This window comes from Molossus molossus, unplaced genomic scaffold, assembly GCF_014108415.1.
Source record: "Molossus molossus isolate mMolMol1 unplaced genomic scaffold, mMolMol1.p scaffold_m16_p_17, whole genome shotgun sequence".
Lineage (NCBI taxonomy): Eukaryota > Metazoa > Chordata > Mammalia > Chiroptera > Molossidae > Molossus > Molossus molossus.
The window spans coordinates 55369936-55390081 of NW_023425352.1; the positions used below are offsets into that span (position 1 = coordinate 55369936).

The following is a 20146-nucleotide window of genomic DNA, read 5'->3' on the forward strand; positions in this document are numbered from 1 at the left end:
TTTCTAACTATTATATTGTTAGAATCACCAAAGAGGATCTCTTTTTAAATAGTGACTCACTAGATATTTTACATTCCTTATAGTTAGAAGTATTTAGTCTGTTCTCTTTCATTTCCTGTCTCCCTTCTTTTCCTTCCTTTCTCATTTGCCTCTTTTTCTTCCTTTCTCTCTCTTACCTTGTTCAATTCCCCTTTCTTAACTCCTTTTATTTTTGCTCACTCTTTGACCTCCAGCAAATATGTATGTTAAGAATCTAACACAATTCTGGGCAGTAGTCATTAAATAACTGAGATATAACTTTTAAAAATACAGTGCCTTTCAAACCTTTCTTGCAACTTTATTTTTTGTGTATAAAACGTCATGATTAAAAAAAAAAGTCATGATTTTGAGGTTTCAATAAATAAACCATCTATTTTCCAAACATATTTTAAATATACTTATTTAGACCTTTCACCTTTTTAGTTTTTCTAAAACCAACACCAATATGTAGGTGTAAAGTTTTCCCATTAGAGAGAAATGGGTCAAATTTTGCCTCTGATACCACTCAGTCTAGAGTAAAATAGATAAATTATTTTTGTATGCTAAAGAGTAGATATGATAATATTAGATCTCCCATCGATGTGAGAGAAACACATCGACTGGTTGCCTCTCACACGATCCCAACCGGGGGGCCAGGGATTGAACCACAACTGAGGTGCATGCCCTTGACTGAAATTGAACCCCCAGCTCTTTGATCCTGGGGTCAGAGCTCTCACCGCTGAGCCAAACTGGCCAGGGCAAGAGTAGTGTTCTTATCAAAATAGAATTTAATAGCTGATACCACAAGTGTTTGCTTTTGTTTAGTAACCATGTTTGTCAAAATTTTGCTAAATTCATGATTACTTCAATATTTTTTTATAAATCAAGACTAATTATTCTGGCTTTGTAATATAGTTATTTGCATATAAATATACTGATGCATATTACTCTTATTTCATTCATTTAGTTGAACATAAACAGATGTGTCCTCAGTAATCAACTGGCATATGGATGAACAGAAACATGTTTTGGAAGAGAATTGATTTATTCTTTTTTTAACAGAGGAGCCAGTCATATTACCACAATCTTATGTGATAAGATGATACGTGTTATTGTTTTCCTGTTTTGTTTTGTTTTTCACCATAACTGCTACCATTGATTACAAAAGAGAAAAATTTTCGTTATTTTCTAAATTTTGAGTAGGAAAAATATTTTTATTAATTTGTATGTAATGCAAATAATTTTTTTTAAGTTGAATTGTTGAGCAATAATAGAAGCTCTATGTGGCACTTCTAGCAAGATTTTAAATGTAGTATCCTGCTTAGATTTTTCAGCTGCAAAACTGGACTAGGGCAGGTAGTTTTCAACTGTAGAAACTGATTTAAATTTATTCCAGTCCTTAACATGTAATGCTTTGCAAATTAATTTCACATAGTAAATATAGTCTCTATATGTGTGTTTTGTAAAATTAATCCCATACTTGGCTTTTAAAGCATTAGGTTAAAGAATAAATATATAATATATTGATGCTTAAAAACTGAAGTTTGTATTTGAATATTTTTTATGCATAATGGCATTGCAGCTTTATTTCTTAACTGCATGTTGAATTTTTAAAATGTAAAAAGTAGATAATCTTATCATTTAAATATTAAAGGAAACTTTAAGGGCAGTTTCTCAAAATACCAGGTGGTATTTAGAACTAACATCTCTGTTAATCTCATAGGCAACACAGAAATTTCAAGAATTCTCAAAACAAAATTGATTTTATTTACATTTATTAAAATCAATATTCACCAGTTTTGAAGGAAATATAAAATGAAATTTTCAAAAATGTTGTTAATTATTTGTATAGAAATACATAACAAGTTTGCAATAAAAAGAATGAACTATTTATATATGAGAAAAAAAACCTATTTGCTTTTTGTTGTTTTAGGTCCCTTGTAGCTAATCTTGCTGCTGCCAATTGTTATAAAAAAGAAAAACATCTTGATATGGAGAAAAACTGGAATTTGGTAGAAAAAGCAAGAGTTTATTATATAGCAGTGAGTATTTACCTAATTCAAATTTATGGTATATATTTACACTATAAATTATAGTTGTTAGCTGATGTAAATTTTTTAATAATTGTCTTTTACTTATCCTGCAAATTATTTACCCATCTCAAAGCATATGTTCACTATTAAAAATACAGAACGGTGATATGATCATTCTCTGGTAACACAATTTGTATTACTTATCTTCAAGTCTACCTCTTTTTAAATACATTATACATAGATATTTCTTAATCAAGTATCAAAGTCTGTATTAAATCAGTTTCTTAAGATCTTTTGAATTCTTCAGATTTACATTTTATATTTTTAGGCTACTTGTGAATGATACGTGCCTTGTATGGGAAAATATTAGTAGGATAAATATTCACTACTAACAATTTGAGCTTATTTACCTAAAAAATTGCTATTTGCTATTTATTCTAATTGCTATTTATTCCCTAGTAATTACCATGAAACCTTTTAATTTAATATTTCAAAAACATTGATCGTGACAAATCTCTTAAATCTGGGAATAAGGACAGCATGTAATTTGAATTATTAAGTCTTCTGACAGAAAAATAATTGGTTAAGAATTTATTTTCAAGATAAGACTGGTCTAAAAGTCCTCCTGAAGTAATCACCCCATGAAATACCTTGTTTTTATTTAATATGAGTTAAATGTCGTTTATCACAAATAAGTAGATACCTATGAAAAATTAAAAGCGTCTCATAAGCATGTAATATATGGTTTTGATATAACAGCTTCTGCCACTCATGACCTAATTTGTGAAACAGCTGGTAAAATGTGTAAAAAAAAATTGGTTATCTAATAGGATCATGTTTATTGAAAATATAATTATTTCCTTCAGTCTAGTGTTAATGTCTCCTATAGCATATTTATGTGCACTGCTGTAGGGTTTACAAGGTTGTTATTGATTCCTCTGTATAGCAAACCCTACCCCTTTATAACTGTCAAATAAATGCTTCCATTGAGAGGATTACGTACAGGAAAGATGTTATCTCTTCTGCCAGTGTATAAGAAAAACAGTTCAAAAACTAAAAAAATTTTTCTCTTGATCATCTTCTATTTTATTTTATTTTACAAAATGTTATTTCCTTTTGGTTAATGTCTTGGTAGCATATTTTAATAGTGGGAATTTTTAGGAATATTTATATACTATTTCAAACTATCTTATATTTGAAAGTCTAATTTGCAAAGAGCACATGTTTAAATTTTGGCATTATTTATGTTATATTATTTATATTGACTGTGAATCATGACAATATATTATGATGGAAAGGTATTTTTAACAACAGTTACAATTGTCTCTATTTCAATGAATAGTAATTAGACCCCAGATCATGAACTAACTTAGAAACAACTCACAGTTTCAGCACTTATACACATGCAACCATTATAACCAAGTTTGGGTGAATGGAATTTTTATAACAGCATGGACCCAACTTGCAAACAACTCATAGTTTCAGCAAGTGTGTACTATAATGCATCTAGCCAACTTTGGGTGAATGGAATTTTTATAGGAGTATTAACTATTTATACAAGTGCCATTTTGTATAAAGTATGGAGTGATTAGTTTTGGTCAACTTAATAAAGAAAATTTAATAATTATTTTGTTTATCCTCACCTGAGGATATTTTTGCATTTATTTTCAGATAAGAGAGAGAGGAAGAGAGAGAGAAACATGTGAGAGAGACACATCAATTGGTTGCCAGGTGCACGACCCTTGGGGATCAAGGACTAACTGCAACCAAGGTATGTGCTTTTGACTGGAATTGAACCCAGACATTTTTGGTCCACTGGCCGATGCTCTAACCATTGAGCAAAGCCAACCAGGGCTGAATTATTATTATTTTTAAAAAATTATTTTCTTTATTATAGAGAGAAAAAGGGAGAGGGAGGAGAGATAGAAACATCTATGACAGAGAACATTGATTGGCCGCCTCCCGCATGCCCCCCACTGGGGATTTGGCCCACAACCTGGGCATGTGCCCCCACCAGGAACCAAACCAGCGATGTCTCGGTGCATGGGTCGATGCTCAACCACTGAGCCACACCAGCCGGGCTTGAATTATTTTTTAGTCTCGTGTAGTATATTCAACCAGAAACAAATACAAGAATAGATTCCAGTTGATATCTCTGATAATAGGTACTACCTCTTAACTTCTATTTTAGCAACTTCATCAAAAGAATGCTTTTTTATATTGCCAGGTAAATCTATAAGTTTCTCACAGTTTGGCTATTTAAAATAGTTCTGGCCCTGGCCGGTTTGGCTCAGCGGTTGGAGCATCGGCCTGCGGTCCAGAGAGACCCGGGTTCGGTTCCCGCTAAGGGCATGTACCTCGGTTGCAGTTTGTCCCCTGCCCTGGTTGGTCGTGAGGGTGGCAGCCACTTGATGTGTCCCTTCACATCCATGTTTCTCTCTCTCTCTCTTCCTCTCTCTCCCTCCTGCTCTATCTGAACAAAAAATGGAAAAATGTCCTCGGGTGAGGATAAAAAAATAATAATAATAAACAAATAAAACAGTTCTGAAAATAGTAGTCTCGTTTTGGGTACCTGGGATCTGTTATTCTTGGTGGACATTCAACAAATATTTATTTTGCCAACAACTAAGAGCATTATTTTTATTTATTATAATTTGTGAAATATCTTCTGAAATGTAATATTATTTTCACGAAGACATTCTACAGTTATTTTAAATCTTTAATTCCCTTTGAGCACAGAGCATCCAGTCTAGTCTTTTCTTACCATGTTCTCAAATAGAAATTTTAGATTGAGTAGGTATATCTATATTTAATCAAACCAGGTGGACTCCTTCCTACTTTCAGGTTCTACAGGGTTAGCAATCTTCTCACATCATCATTATAAACTTTTTCGGTCTTAATGAGTTGAAGTTCTGGAAGCTCTTTAATTATAAAAAGTTCTTGATCTAATAAAGCAACTCAATATATCTATTCAACAGTTTCCATAAGACAGTTCTCTGAATTATGTAACATAAACCAGATCTACATACTCAGCAACTATTCTTCTTCCCACTATTCCATAAATTAATAATGGTCATGAGCATTAAGAAAATTTAAAACCTTGATCATTTTCTTTGTCACATGATGCAGTGAAGCTGCAGTGCAGAGTTCACATAACAACTTGCCTGATAAAAAAGCTGAAATGGAATATGCATATATCAAAATTCTCCTTTGGTTTAAATAAAGTGTTGGCATCTTTTTTTACCTTTATAACAGGTGTCCTATTTATGGCATGTAAACTCAGTTTTTCATGTTTAAACCAAATGCCATGTTAGTAGATGATTAGGGATTATGTGATAGCTAATTATGTTTTAAAAACTGTAAATCTAACCCTGGTTGGTATGGCTCAGCAGTTAGATCAGCAGCCTTTGGAACAAAGGTTCTCGGGTTCAATTCCCAGTCAAGGGTACATGCCTGGATTGGGGGCTCCATCCCTGGTAGAGGAAGTGCAGGAGGCAACCAATCTATGTTTTTCTGTCATATAGATATCCCCCCCCCTAAAAATCAATTTAAAAAAAATCTTTCACACGCAAAAAGAAAATTAGGGTTTTCGAGTTCTCTTAGACATAATGAGGAAAGCTCACCCTCCCGAGTTAAAAAAATTTATGAACAAGATGTCATTGAAATTAAATGGTGGCAGACATGTCCAACGAATATTGCGGGGATTTGATCCCTTTATGAATCTTGTGATAGATGAATGTGTGGAGATGGCAACTAGTGGGCAACAGAATAACATTGGAATGGTTATTCCAATAGCATCATCATGTTAGAAGCCTTGGAACGAGTATAAAGAATGGCTGTATTCACCAGAGAAATCAACTGCTTCCACATGTCCCCTCTCCACAGCACCTGTTTTAGTACAATATAAAAATAGAATCGTGTCCATTTTCACATTGAATTTTTGTTAAATAAACTTTTATATTGGTCAAAAAAAGAAAATTAGCACTTAGTGTTTCAATCTGCCTCTTGATTTGGGGTAGTTATATTTTTATTTTATTTTTACATTTTCAGTTTTTTTAATTAATTTATTTATTTTTTATCCTCACCCGAGGACATTTTCTCATCTTTTTGTTCAGGTAGAGTAGGAGGAAGAGAGAAGAACAGAGAGAGAGAGAGAGAAACATCGATGTGAAAGGAACACATCTAGTGGCTGCCACCGCACGACCGACCAGGGCTGGGGACAAACTGCAACCGAGGTACACGCCCTTAGCGGGAACCGAACCCGGGTCTCTCCAGACCGCAGGCCGACGCTCTAACCGCTGAGCCAAACCGGCCAGGGCTACATTTTCAGTTTTTAAACATTTGCATTCTGTTCTATAACTGTAAGTCTTACAGCCTCAGTTCCACATTTAAATGAATCAAATTCTTTCCAATTACTTAACCCCATTTTCGGCATTCCTTTATTGTTATTTTGATTACCCCTTGATAAGCTGCATGTTATCACCATTTTTCCCCCAAGGAAGGACTCAGAACTCCTGTCCTTTTGAGTTTTTATTTACTTTTTGTTGCTTTTATATATGAATGACAACATGTGGACATTGCTTTATTTGTCTTTTAGCACTTTTTATGGGAAATCTAAGTCCAGGTTAATTTGTATTCTTTATTATTCCTTTTTTTTCCTGCTTATTTGGAATTTCATTTGCTCCTGTTTTAATCTTCCTCTTCCTTTGTCACCCCTTCCACTATCGAATATTATCACAAAAGGTAAGGTGTACTTCTTTAGGCCAAGTAGTATTCCACTGTGTAAATGTACATAGCTTTTTTATCCACTCATCTACTGATGGACATTTGTGCAGCTTCCAAATCTTGGCTATTATAAATAACACTGCATTGAACACAGGGGTGCATATATTCTTTCAGTTTCGTGTTTTGGGCTTCTTTGGATATATTCCCAGAAGTAGAATTGCTGGGTCATAATAGCAGTTCCATTTTTAATCTTTTGAGATAACTCTGGAATATACTGTTTTCCATAGTGCCTGTGCCAGTCTGCATTTACACCATTAGTGCAGGAGGGTTCCCTTTTCTCTACATCCTTGTGATACTTGTTGTTTGTTGATTCATTGATGATAGCCATTATGACATCCCAACTCAAAGGTTAACATTATCACATTGGACAAAAAATAAGGTCCAACAGTATGTTGCCTGCAAGACATGCACACAAATAAACACACAAATAGGGCATAGTAAATTAATACATAAATAGGCATGTTAAAAATTAACATATAAATAGGTTTTAAGTAAAAGGGTGGAAAAAGATATACCATAATATCAATAGTAGGATTTTGCATAAAAATCTAGCATTATTTCTAATAATTTTGTTTATGAGAAAAAGTTTCCTTCCGAGTTTTAAATACACTGTAAATCACAAATCAGCTTGCAAGTTTAGGCTTATTATAGGGAGGGTGTTAAACTTTGGAGATTAATTAGATATTTAAGAAACAGCTTTATTTGTATACTCCTTTAGCAGTTCTATCAGACTTTTCTTCATGTACTTTGAAATTCTGTTATTAGGTGCATAAAGGTGTAGGATTGAGTATTTGGCCCATTACCATTTATTTATCCCTGGTTATATATTTTGTCCCACAAGGTTTTCAGTACCTTGTAACTTATTTTGCATAAACTAAGTCAGCTGCGTGTGTGTCCATTCTTACTCATTGAAAATTAATTACTGGATACCTGAAACCTATATAATTTTATTAACCCATGTCACCCCAATAAATTCAATAAAAAAGTAAAAATAATTCCTTAATTTTTAAAATATGTTTTTATTTATTTATTTTTAGAAAGAGAGGAAGGGAAATGGAGAGAGAAGGAGAAACATCCAGCTGCTGCCTCTTGCATGCCCCCTAATGGGGATTGAGCCTGAAACCTGGGCATGTGTCCTGACCTGGAATCGAACCAGCAACCTCTTGGTGCATGGGATGATGCTCAAACAACTGAGCCACACCAGGGCTTAATTCCTTGATTAAAGACTTTTTATTTCTACTACAGATTTATAGTGCTATATAAATTTCCCTCTAAGCATTGATTTGTCTGCCTCCCACAAATTTTGACATTTCATGTTTTCATTTTCATTTAGCTTGTAATACTTTCTACTTTCTCTTTTGCTTTCTTCTTTAAAGTGTGTTGTTTATTTTCTAAATATGGAGATCTTCCTTCTACTACCCTTCTAGATTTGTATATTCCTTTCACAATTCTATCAGACTTTTCTTCTTGTATTTTGAAACTCTGTTATAAGGTGCATAAAGGTATAGGGTTGATTTTTTTGGCACATTACCATTTATTTATCCCTGGTAATATATTTTGTCCCAAAGTCTCCTCTGTCTGATACCTGAAAGTAATATAGCCAATCCAGCTTTCTTTTTGCTATAAATGAAAGAATAGTGAGTTATAGTTTGTCAATAATTGTCTGAGAATATGGGACTTGGAGTTTGAATTTTCCTTTGGCACCTAGGCCTATTTCCTTCTTTCTGTGATTTCCGGTTCCAATGGTTTATATTATTCTTTTTCTCTGTCTGTATTTCTTTTATAACTCCATCTTGACTGTTTTTATAATCTCTTCTCAGCCTAGAATCTTACCATTTGGGGGAATATAGTTTTCATGAGGGTAGAGTTTTCAAGTGTTACTAATGTTTGCCTCTGGGATAAAGGAAGGTATGATTATAAGTAGGTGGAGGAAATATAGTTTGGAGAAGTATAAAACCTTAGAGGAAAGAAATAGAGTTCATACTTGGGGAAAAAAGGAGTGTTTGTTTATAAAAACCAAGTAGCAATCAGTAATAACTACTTGGGTTTTCTGTTTCTTACTTTGTTTGCTCTGGTTGGATTTTCTACTAAAATTCTTATTGACACCATGAGTAATAATTTATATTAGAACTATTATTTAAACTCAGTCATATCTTTGTCAGTAATCTGAAATCAATAATTAAAGTCCTTAAAATGAGGTGTTGTATTAAACTATGAGAAATCTAGTCTGCAAAATCATATATTTGAAGTTTTACATGTTAGAAATGTAAAAGGTTAAATAACAAATTAAAATTAATGTATCATGAAATATATAATTGCTGTTTTTTTAGGATTTGGTTTCCTTTTCATAATATTTACAAAAATATATGCTTACAGCCCTGGCTGGGTTTCTCGGTTGATTGGAACATCATCCTGTATACGGTTTGATTCCTGGTGAACGCACATACCTGGGTTGTGGGTTTGATCCTCATTTGGGGTGTGTACAAGAGGCAACTGATTAATGTTTCGCTCACATTGCTGTTTCTCTCTTTCTCAAATCAATAAACATATCCTCAGGTAAGGATTAAAAACAGACATGCTTACATAAAACTTGATTAGAAATTATGAAAGATTGTTTTGATTATTCTCAATAACTAGTGTGTGTCATCTGGCATTCTTTCCTCTGTTGTGAAAAGATTTTTAAAAGATTCTAGTGAAAGTGAATGAATTTGTCTTATAATGCTAACCTAATAGAAATTTTGAATACTATAAAAGGAAATGAAAGATAGCAATTACTTTAATATATATATGAGATTACTATCCCCCCAATTTTTTTTAAGTTAAAGAATTTTAAGAACAACGGACAGTTGCTTAAACTCAATGCCTTAAACTTTATTAGACCATAGAAAAAGCCCTTATAATATTACCCTTTAAAGTTGTACTAGTATAATTAATATACTTTGTCAGGGTAAAGAAATAAATGGATTTTTTAAAAGTGGGCTATTTTGTGAATGACAATTGATTTAAGATGTCACAGTTCTTTATAAAACATTTAGATAGAATTCAAAGCAATTTTTGGAATTTATTAATTAATTTATAATATTCTGAGATTATTAAGGAGGTGGGATGGTTGAACTTCCTCCGACTTTTCATTTAATCCCTGTTCTAAATTCAATTTTTTATTTCTTATGTATTGGAATTCCCATTATATTAGTCAAATCACTGATCACCATATGACTTTGTGCCTTTGATTTTCTGCTCAAGTTTTTTTTTTTATCCTCACCCGAGGACATTTTTCCATTTTTTGTTTGGATAGAGTGGGAAGGAGAGAGAGAGAGAAACATTTCGACGTGAAAGGGACACATCGAGTGGCTGCCACCCACGTGACCCAACCAGGGCTGGGACAAACTGCAACCGAGGTACGTGTCCTCAGCGGGAACTGAACCTGGGTCTCTCTGGACCACAGGCTGACGCTCTAACCATTGAGCCAAACCGGCCAGGGCATTGCTCAAGTTTTTGACCATCCTGTTTTAGACTGCTTCATTAAGGATTGCCTGTGAATTGTTAAGCCTTTATATTAAATGTCCTTGCAGGTGACCTTAACTATTACATTTATAAATTTAAAAAATAAAATGAGAAGAAATACATGTGTGTTTTTTTTCTATCTGGAGCATTTCATGTTTGTGTATAATTCCTGACATTTAATATATACAAATCTTGGTCATGCATGGGATTAGAATTGTATGTGCCAGTTTGACACCCCTTCAAGTAAAGCCCAAAACTATGTTTAATTCAGATATAATATAGAGAGATACAAGAAAAGGACTGTTAATTATGTTGCTTCTTAAATATTAGCATTAGAGTTTAATTTTTAACTCTAAAAAAGTTTCTGTATGTTAATATTCATTAAGGTATAAATGATTATTGTTCTTCTTACTTAACAGGAACAATCTTTGATTCTTGCTAGGAAAATTTTTAAATGAGAGTATGCTTATAGAAATTCTATTTGTAGTCATTTCCAATTGGTCTAGAAATGTTTTCTTTTTTTTCAGCAGGTTAAATTCGAACAGTGTCATTTTTTAGTGATACTAATACTTTGTGATTTTTATAGATGAATACTTTATTCAAGTTGGCAATTTACTCCTATATTTCTGTAATTTTTCTTAAGTTTTATTTTTGGCAGCTATTAAGAGTAAAGCCCTCTACTAAGATGGGGGAAATATATGGAATATGAAAGTAAGGTTATTTTTAGTTAATCAGCATAATCTTTTTACTTATTCAGTAGGAATAAGATAGCATTGGTTAAAGAAGCTTTGAGTTCTAAAGATAAAGATTGGAAGTTTTTGTGTTTTAGACTTGTGGCATTATAATGAAGCTTTGGAATTTTATGTGAAGTTGGAAACCACACTATGTGCTAATTGCCTTAGAATTTTAAGAAAATAAACATATGTATAGCACTTAGTTGTTAAGACAGTAGGCCCTTATACAGAGCCCAAAATGAATTAACAAACCATCTACTGAAATGTTTCCACTTCATTTACTTTATTTATATATTTCAGACCATACAGCAGTTGCTTGGGAAAATGAAATGTTGACTAAATCTCTTTAATAAACATGATTAAGATAGGGATAATTTATAAATATTATGACAGCAATGTATATTTTTATGTGCTAGTTGTCATATCTTTGAAATTGTATATAAACTGGACATAAACAGTCTAGTATCTGTATCTGTTTTCCAGCATATTTTTCTGTACACGTTATAGAATCTCTATAGCTTAATATGTTTTAACCCATATGTTCTGTTGTCCCTATCCTTCTAAATAAATAAAATTGGATTTAATCTTTTTATAACAGCTTATTGTGATATTTATATACCATAAAGGTCACCCATTTAAAGTATACAATTTAGCTGTGGCCAGTTTTCTCAGTGGTTAGAGCATCGGCTTACAGACCTGAGTCATAGGTTTGATTCCCATTCAAGGCCACATACCTTGGTTGTGGGTTTGATGCCATGCCCTGGTCGGGGTCATGTGGGAGGCAACCAGTCGATGTGTCTTACATAAATATTTCGCTCTTTCTCTTCCTCCCTCCCTCCCTTTCTTCCTCTCTTTCTCCCACTTTATCTAAAAAAAAATGCTCAGGTGAAGATTTTAAAAAATTAAGTGTACAATTTAGTGATTGTTAGTATATTTACAGAGTTCTGCACACATCATCATAATCTAATTTTAGAATATTCACATCCCCACAAAAACAAACTGTAACATTAGCAGTTACTCCCCATGAACGCTGGTTCAATCATTTGAAAATTTTTTTAGTTACAGTTGACATACAATATTATGTTAGCTTCAGGTGTGCACCCGATGGCCAGACACCATAAAACTCTCCAAGTGATTATCCTGATAAATCCCACACCCATCTGACCACACATACTACTAGAACATCACTGACCTATTCCCTGTACTGTACTTGATATCCCCATCCCCATGACTGTTCTTTAACAACCAATTTGTAATTCTTTTTTTTTTATCCTCACCTGAGGATATTTTTTTCCATTTTTTGTTCAGATAGAGTGGGAGGGAGAGAGAGGAAGAGAGAGAGAAACATCGACGTGAAAGGGACACATCGAGTGGCTGCCACCCGCACGACCAACCAGGGCCGGGGACAAACTGCAACTGAGGTTCCTTAGCGGGAATCTAACCCGGGTCTCTCTGGACCGCAGGCTGACGCTGTAACCACTGAACCAAACCGGCCAGGGCCCAATTTGTAATTCTTAATCTCTTCAACTTTTTCACCCATTCCCCAACCCCCCACCCCCCCCCAAATCTGGCAACCATCACAACTCTGAGGCTGTTTCTCTTTGGCTTGTTTATTTGTTTCTTAGATGCAATTGTTGATAGATATGTATTGAATGCCATTTTATTGTTTATATTTTTATCTTTTTTTCCTTCTTAAAGAAGACCCTTTAACATTTTTATATAATACCGTTTTGTGGTGATAAACTCTTAGTTCTTATCCAGGAAGCTCTTTAAATGTCCTTTTATTCTAAATGACAGCTTCACTGGGAAGAGTAATCTTGGTTGTAGGTCCTTGGTTTTCATCACTTTGAATATTTCTTGCCACTCCCTTCTGACTTGCAGAGTTTCTGCTGAGAAATCAGCTGATAAGCTTATGGGAGCTTCCATGTAGGTAACTAACTAACTGCTTTTCTCTCTGCTGCTTTCAAGATTCTTTCTTTATCTTACCTTTTGCATTTTAATTATGATGTGTCTTGGTGTGGGCTTCTTTAGGTTTATCTTGTTTGATATTCACTGCACTTCCTGGACTTGCATGTCTATTTCACTGACCAAGTTAGGGAAGTTTTTCGTCATTATTGTTTCAAATATGTTTTCAATGTCTTGTTCTCTCTTGTCTTCTTCTGGCATCCCTATAATGGTAATGTTAATATGCTTGAAGTTGTCCCAGAGTCTTCCTACACTATCTTCAATTTTTTGGATTCTTTTTTTCTTTTTGCTCTGTTTGGGTGTTTTGTTGCTTCCTTATATTCTAAATTGCTGATTTGATTTTCAGCTTCATCTATTCTACTGTTGATTCCCTATAAATTATTCTTTATTTCATTTTGTGTATCATTAATTTCTGACTGGTTATTTTTTATGGTTTCTATGTCCTTTCTTATGCTGCTGAAGTTCTCACTGAGTTCTTTTAAGTCCTCACTAACTAAGTTCCTTGAAAATTCTTATACCCATTATTTTGAACTCTGTATCTGGTAGTTTACTTGCCCTCATTTTTTTTAGTTATTTTTCTACAGATTTCTCCTGTTCTTTCATTTAGGACTTGTTTTTTTGTCTCCATATTTTGGTTACTTCCCTATGTTAGTTTCTATTTATTAGGTTGAGCTGCTACGTCCTCCAGACTTGGTAGTGTGGTCTCATATAGGAGGTGTCCTGCAAGGCCCAGTGATGCAGCCTTTTCAGTCATCTGAATTGGGTGTTGTAGGTGTACCCCTGTGTGGGCTGTGTGCACTGCCTGTTGTAGTTGAGCCTTGGTTGCTGTTAGCATCACTGAGAGGGCAGAGTGGAGGAGCTACTGTGAAGGAGGCAACCCTATGGAGCAGGACTTGCTTCAGTGGGGCCTTGGTGCTCACTAAATCAGTTCCTTGAGTGCGTCATGGAGGTGTAGGGTTGTAATCTGGTGTAATCTGAAGCTTTCCACCAGGTACACTGGCTCTGGGGCCTCCCAGGAGGTACAAGGTCAGTCACTGCCAGTGCCCTCTATGGGACCTCCTGCACGAGCTACAAAACGATCTTCAGATGGCTGCTACTTGTAGAGGCTTGGAGGTGCCCAAGAGAGACCAAGATGTGAACAAAAGTCAGCTGCCACTAGTACCAGGCCTGGGATCACTTACTAAGAGGTACAGCTTATGCAGAGGCCACATGATAGTCGTTTGAGAAATTTAAAAATATATATATATGTTTATTGATTTTAGAGGAGAGGAAGGGAAAAGGAGAGGAAAAGAGAGAAACATTGATGTGAGAGAGAAACATCAATTGGTTGCCTCCCACACACACCCCGACCAGGGATTGAACCTACAACCTGGTCATGTGCCCTCGACCAGGAACTGAACCAGCAACCTTTTGGTGCATATGACTACACTCAACCAGCTAAGCCACACTGGCCAGGGCTGTTGGAGAGATTTTAAAGAAAGTCTAAAGCATGAGGCAAGAGAGGATATTTACATGGAAAAGCCACTGGAAACTGCTTGGATGGGCCCACAAGTTGGGTGGGGTGGGCTCTCAGAGAATCACCAGAGCGGGATGAACAGTGTGACCCAGGTTGATGGAAACTCAGATGTGGTGCCTACCTCCTGGCTCTCTGGTGGGGGAGGATTTCAGAAAAAGAACAGTGGCCTCTGACAGCACTTTTGTGTGGCAGAAAGCTGTCCCCCAGCTCTTACCCTGATGCCAGATAATTTGATTCCTCCCCATATGTCTCTACTTCCTTTCAAACCAGTGCTGGAGCTCAAAGAGAATGAGTCCCAGTAAGTTCATGCATGGACCCTTTAGGAGGAACTGCCTGGGACTATAGAAGCGCTCCATCTCACTGAGCAACAATCCCCGCTGGTTTTTACAGCCAGAAATTATGTGGACTTCTTTTCCTGGCACTGGAACCCTGTGGGCCTGGTGTGGGGCTATGCCCTTCTTTCCTTAGAGGGGAACTCTGCAGGTGAGATACCCCTCCAGATTTTTATCCACCATATGTGGATGTGGGACCAGCTTTTTCCACATCTCCCTCCCCATTACCAATCTTAATGTGGCTTCTTTAAATCCCTAGTTGTAGGACTCCATTGAGCTAGATTTCAGGTGGTTCTGAATGATAGTTATGCTATAATTTACTTATACTCTTGATGTGGTAGTGGTAGAATTCAAGTACTGCATTTATCTGTGCTGCCATCTTGATCAGAAGTCCTGTATTCAATCTTATATCCCCATCTCTTGTAATAGTTTCAGTGATATCTAAGTATTATGGCTAATATAATATGAATAATATAATTGTTGCTAGTTAGACAAATAATGAATTAGAATTATGTCTTTGTTCTTTTTTTTTTATTAATTATTGTTACAGATGTTTCTCCTTTTTCCCCCACTGATTCCCCCCTCCACCTACCTCCCTGCCCTGTCCCCAGCTTTGTCGTCCGTGCCCATTGTTCATGCATACATGCATATAAGTTCTGTGGTTTATCTCTCCCCCATCACTCCCTCTTCTGGGGATTGTAAGTCAGTACCCCACTTCGACAGCTCTGGGACTACCCCATTCCTCAGAATGTTATATTCATTATATTCCACAAATAACTGAGATCATATGATCCTTGTCTTTCTCTGTTTGGTTTGTTTCACTTAGGATGATACTTTCCAGGTCCCTCCATGTCGTCTCAAAGGATAAGAGATCTTTCTTTCTTACAGCTGCATAGTACTCCATTGTGTATATGTACCACAGCTTTTTTATCCATTCGTCTACTGATGGACACTTGGGCTGTTTCCAGATCTGAGCTATTGTAAATAGTGCTGCTACGAACATGGGGGTACATATATTCTTTCTGATTGGTGTTTCAGGTTTCTTAGGGTATATTCCTAGAAGTGGGATCACTGGGTCAGATGGAAGTTCAATTATTAATTTTTTGAGGTAACACCATATTGTTTTCCATAGGGGCCGCACCAGTCTGCATTCCCCCCAGCACTGTACTAGAGTCCCCTTTTCTCCACACCCTCGCCAATACGTTGTTTGATGATTTGTTGATGGCGGCCATTCTGTCAGGGAGGTGATACCTCTTTGTTGTTTTAATTTGCATCTCTCTGATGATTAGTGATGATGAGCATTTCTTCATATGTCTCTTAGCCATTTGTATGTCCTGTTTGGAGAGGTGTCTATTTAGTTCCTCTGCCCATTTTTTAATTGGGTTCTTTGTGTTCCTTTTGTTGAGTTGTATGAGCACTCTCTATATATTGGAAATTAACCCCTTATCTGATATATCATTGGCAATTATGTTCTCCCATACAGTGGGTAGCCTTTCCGTTTTGATGATTGCATCTTTCGCTGTGCAGAAGCTTTTGAGTTTGATGTAGTCCCATGTGTTCAGTTTCGCCTTTGTTTCTATTGCCTTAGATCATGTATCAGTGAAAATTGTGCTGCATATGATGTCCGAAATTTTGTTGCCTACAGTTTCTTCTAGGATTTTTATGGATTCATGAGTCACATTTAAGTCTTTTATCCATTTTGAGTTTATTCTTGTGTAGGGTGTAAGTTGATGGTCTAGTTTCATTTTTCTGCATGTAGCTGTCCAATTTTCCCAACACCATTTATTAAAGAGGTTGTCCTTACTCCACTGTATGCTCTTGCCACCTTTGTCAAATATTAATTGAGCATGTTTTGGGTCCATTTCTGGGTTCTCTGTTTGTTCCACTGGTCTATATGCCTGTTCTTGTGCCAGTACCAGGCTGTTTTGATTATAGTGGCTTTGTAGTATAACCTGAAATCTGGTAATGTGATCCCTCCAACTTTGTTCTTCTTTTTCAAGATTGCTGTGACTATTCGAGGTCTTTTTTGGCTCCATATGAACTTTTGAAGTACTTGTTTTAATTCTGTGAAGTATGCCATTGTTATTTTGATGTGGATTGCATTGAATCTATAGATTGCTTTGGGTAGTATGGACATTTTAATGATGTTAATTCTTCCAATCCATGAACAGGGTATGTGCTTCCACTTTTTTATATCTTCCTCTAATTCTTTTTTCAGTGACCTGTAGTTTTCTGCAAATAGGTCCTTTATTTCTTTGGTTAAGTTTATTCCTAGGTGTCCTAATTTTCTTGCCTCAATTGTAAATGGGATTGTTTTATTAGTTACTCTTTCTGTGAGTTCATCATTGGTGTATAAGAATGCCATCGATTTCTTGACGTTAGTTTTGTATCCTACTACTTTTCCAAATTCATTTAAGTCAAGTAAATTTTTGATGGAGTCTTTGGGATTTTCTTCATATAGTATCATGTCATCTGCAAATAATGACAGTTTCACTTCCTCCTTTCCAATTTGGATCCCTTTTATTTTTTCTTCCTGTCTGATTGCTGTGGGTAAGACTTCCAGTACTATGTTAAATAAGAGTGGTGAAAGTGGGCATCCTTGCCTTGTTCCTGTTCTTAAGGGAAATGCTTTTCGTTTTTGCCCATTGAGTATGATGTTGGCTGTATGTCTTTCATATATGGCCTTTATTATGTCGAGATATGATCCTTCTCTTCCCAGATTGCTGAGCGTTTTTATCAGAAATGGATACTGGATTTTGTCGAAGGCTTTTCGGCATCTATTGATATGATCATGTGGTCTCTATTCTTCATTTTATTTATGTGGTGTATCACATTTATTGATTTGCGAATATTGTACCAGACTTGCATCCTTGGGATGAATCCCACTTGGTCATGGTGGATAATTTTTTTGTTCTATTGCTGGATTCGATTTGCTAGTATTTTGTTCAGGATTTTGGCGTCTATGTTCATCAGGGATATTGGCCTGTAGTTTTCTTTCTTTGTAGTGTCATTTCTGGTTTTTGAATTAGAATTATGCTGGCTTCATAAAACGAGTTTGGAAGTCTTCCTTCTTCTTGAATTTTTTGAAATAGTTTGAGGAGAATGGGTGTTAGTTCTTTTTTGAATGTTCGGTGAAGCTTCCCTGTGAAGTCATCCGGGCCTGGGCTTTTGTTTGCTAGGAGAGTCTTGATTACATCTTTAATTTCTTCTGTTGCTATTGGTCTGTTCAAGTTTTCTATCTCTTCCTGGTCCAGTTTTGGGAGACTATGTTTTTCTAGAAATTTGTCCATTTCGCTTAGATTGTCGAATTTGTTGCCATATAATTTTTCATAGTAGTTGTTAACGATCTTTTGTATTTCTGTGGTGTCAGTTGTGACTTCATCTCTTTCATTTCTGATTTTGTGTATTTGGGTTCTCTTTCTTTGTTTCTTGGTGAGTCTAGCTAAGGGTCTATCAATCTTGTTTATCTTTTCAAAGAAACAGGTCTTTGTTTCATTGATCCTTTGAATTGTTTTTTTGGTCTCTATGTTGTTTATTTCTGCTCTGATCTTTACTATTTCCTTCCTTCTACTTGCCTTGGGGTTTTCTTTTTGTTTGCTCTCTAATTCTTTAAGTTGTGAGGTTAAATAGTCTATTAGAGATTTTTTTTGTTTCTTGATGTAGGCCCTTAGTGCTATTAACTTCCCTCTCAGAACTGCTTTCGCTGCATCCCATAGATTTTTTTTTGTTGTGTCTTCATTTTTATTGGTTTCCAGGAAGTTTTTAATTTCTTCCTTGATCTCCTCGGTAACCCATTCATTGTTTAATAACATGCTGTTTAGCTTCCATGTGTTCAAATGTCTTTGTATGTTCTTCTTGCAATTGATTTCTAGTTTCATGCTATTGTGATCTGAGAAGATGCTTGATATGATTTCAGTCTTCTTGAATTTGTAGAGACTTAGTTTGTGCCCTAACATGTGGTCTATCTTTGAGAATGTCCCATGTGTACTTGAGAAGAATGTGAATTCTGTCGTGTTGGGGTGTAATTCTCTGTAGATATCTATTAAATCTATTTGGTCTAGTGCTTCATTTAGAGTCTCTGTTTTCTTGTTAATTTTTTGTCTAGAGGATCTATCCAGTGATGTCATCGGGGTGTTGAAGTCTCCTGCTATGAATGTATTGCTATCGATTTCTCCTTTGAAGTCTTCCAGAAGATTTGTAATATATTTTGGTGCTCCTATATTGGGTGCATATATGTTTATCAAGGTTATATCTTCCTGTTGGATAGATTATTTCAATATTATGTAGTGACCTTCTTTGTCTCTAGTTATGGCCTTCATTTTGAAATCTATTTTATCAGATATGAGTATTGCTACCCCAGTTTTTTTTTTCCTTTCTGTTTGTTTGGAAGATTTTTTTCCATCCCTTCAGTTTCAACCTATGTGAGTCTTTTGTTGTGAGGTGGGTCTCTTATAAACAACATATAGATGAGTTATGCTTTCTTATCCAATCAGCTACTCTGTGTCTTTTTATGGGAGCATTCAATCCATTTGCATTTAAGGTGATTATCGATATGTACTTATTTACTGCCATTTTTATTTATTGTGGTTCTATTTTTCTTCCCATTTCTCCTGCTTATTACAGCAGTCCTTTTAACATTTCTTGCAGTGCTGGTTTGGTGCTAATGTATTCCCTTAGCCTTTTTTTGTCTGTGAAGCTCTTTATTTGACCTTCTATTTCGAATGACAGCCTTGCTGGGTAGAGTACTCTTGGATTCAGATTCTTGTTGTTCATGACCTTGATTACCTCATGCCATTCCCTTCTGGCCTGTAGTGTTTCTTGTGAGAAGTCAGCTGAGAGCCTTATGGGGTTTCTTTTGTAGGTAACCTGTTGCTTATCTCTTGCTGCTTTTAGGATTCTCTCTTTGTCTTGAATTTTTGGAACTTTGATTACTATGTGTCTTGGTGTGGTCTTGTTTGGGTTCTTCTTACATGGGGCTCTCTGTGCTTCTTGAACTTGAATACCTTCTTCCTTCACCAAATTAGGGAAATTTTCTATCACTATTTCTTCAAATATATTCTCTAACCTTTGCTCATTTTCTTCTTCTTCAGGGACTTCTATGATGTGAATGTTATTAGGTTTCCAGTTGTCCCACAGTTCTCTTAAGCTGTTTTGCTGTTTTTTAATTATTTTTTCCTTTTGGTTTTGTGATTGGTTGATTTTTTTTTTACCCTGTTTTCTAATTCACTGATGGGTCCTCAGCTTCCTCTACTCTGCTAT

At 35.4% G+C, this 20146-nt stretch overlaps 1 protein-coding gene and 1 pseudogene across 23 annotated transcripts in view; both read left to right on the forward strand.

The window, feature by feature from the left end:
- The window catches only part of ADK (adenosine kinase), a 630959-nt gene that overhangs the window by 318158 nt on the left and 292655 nt on the right, over positions 1-20146 (forward strand). For all 23 annotated transcript variants that reach the window (XM_036265166.1, XM_036265171.1, XM_036265184.1 and 20 more), the window contains one exon: positions 1952-2060. In XM_036265166.1, the coding sequence (XP_036121059.1) occupies positions 1952-2060 (109 nt within the window). The remainder of the gene's footprint in view (positions 1-1951; positions 2061-20146) is intronic.
- LOC118632254 lies at positions 5579-5965 on the forward strand (annotated as a pseudogene).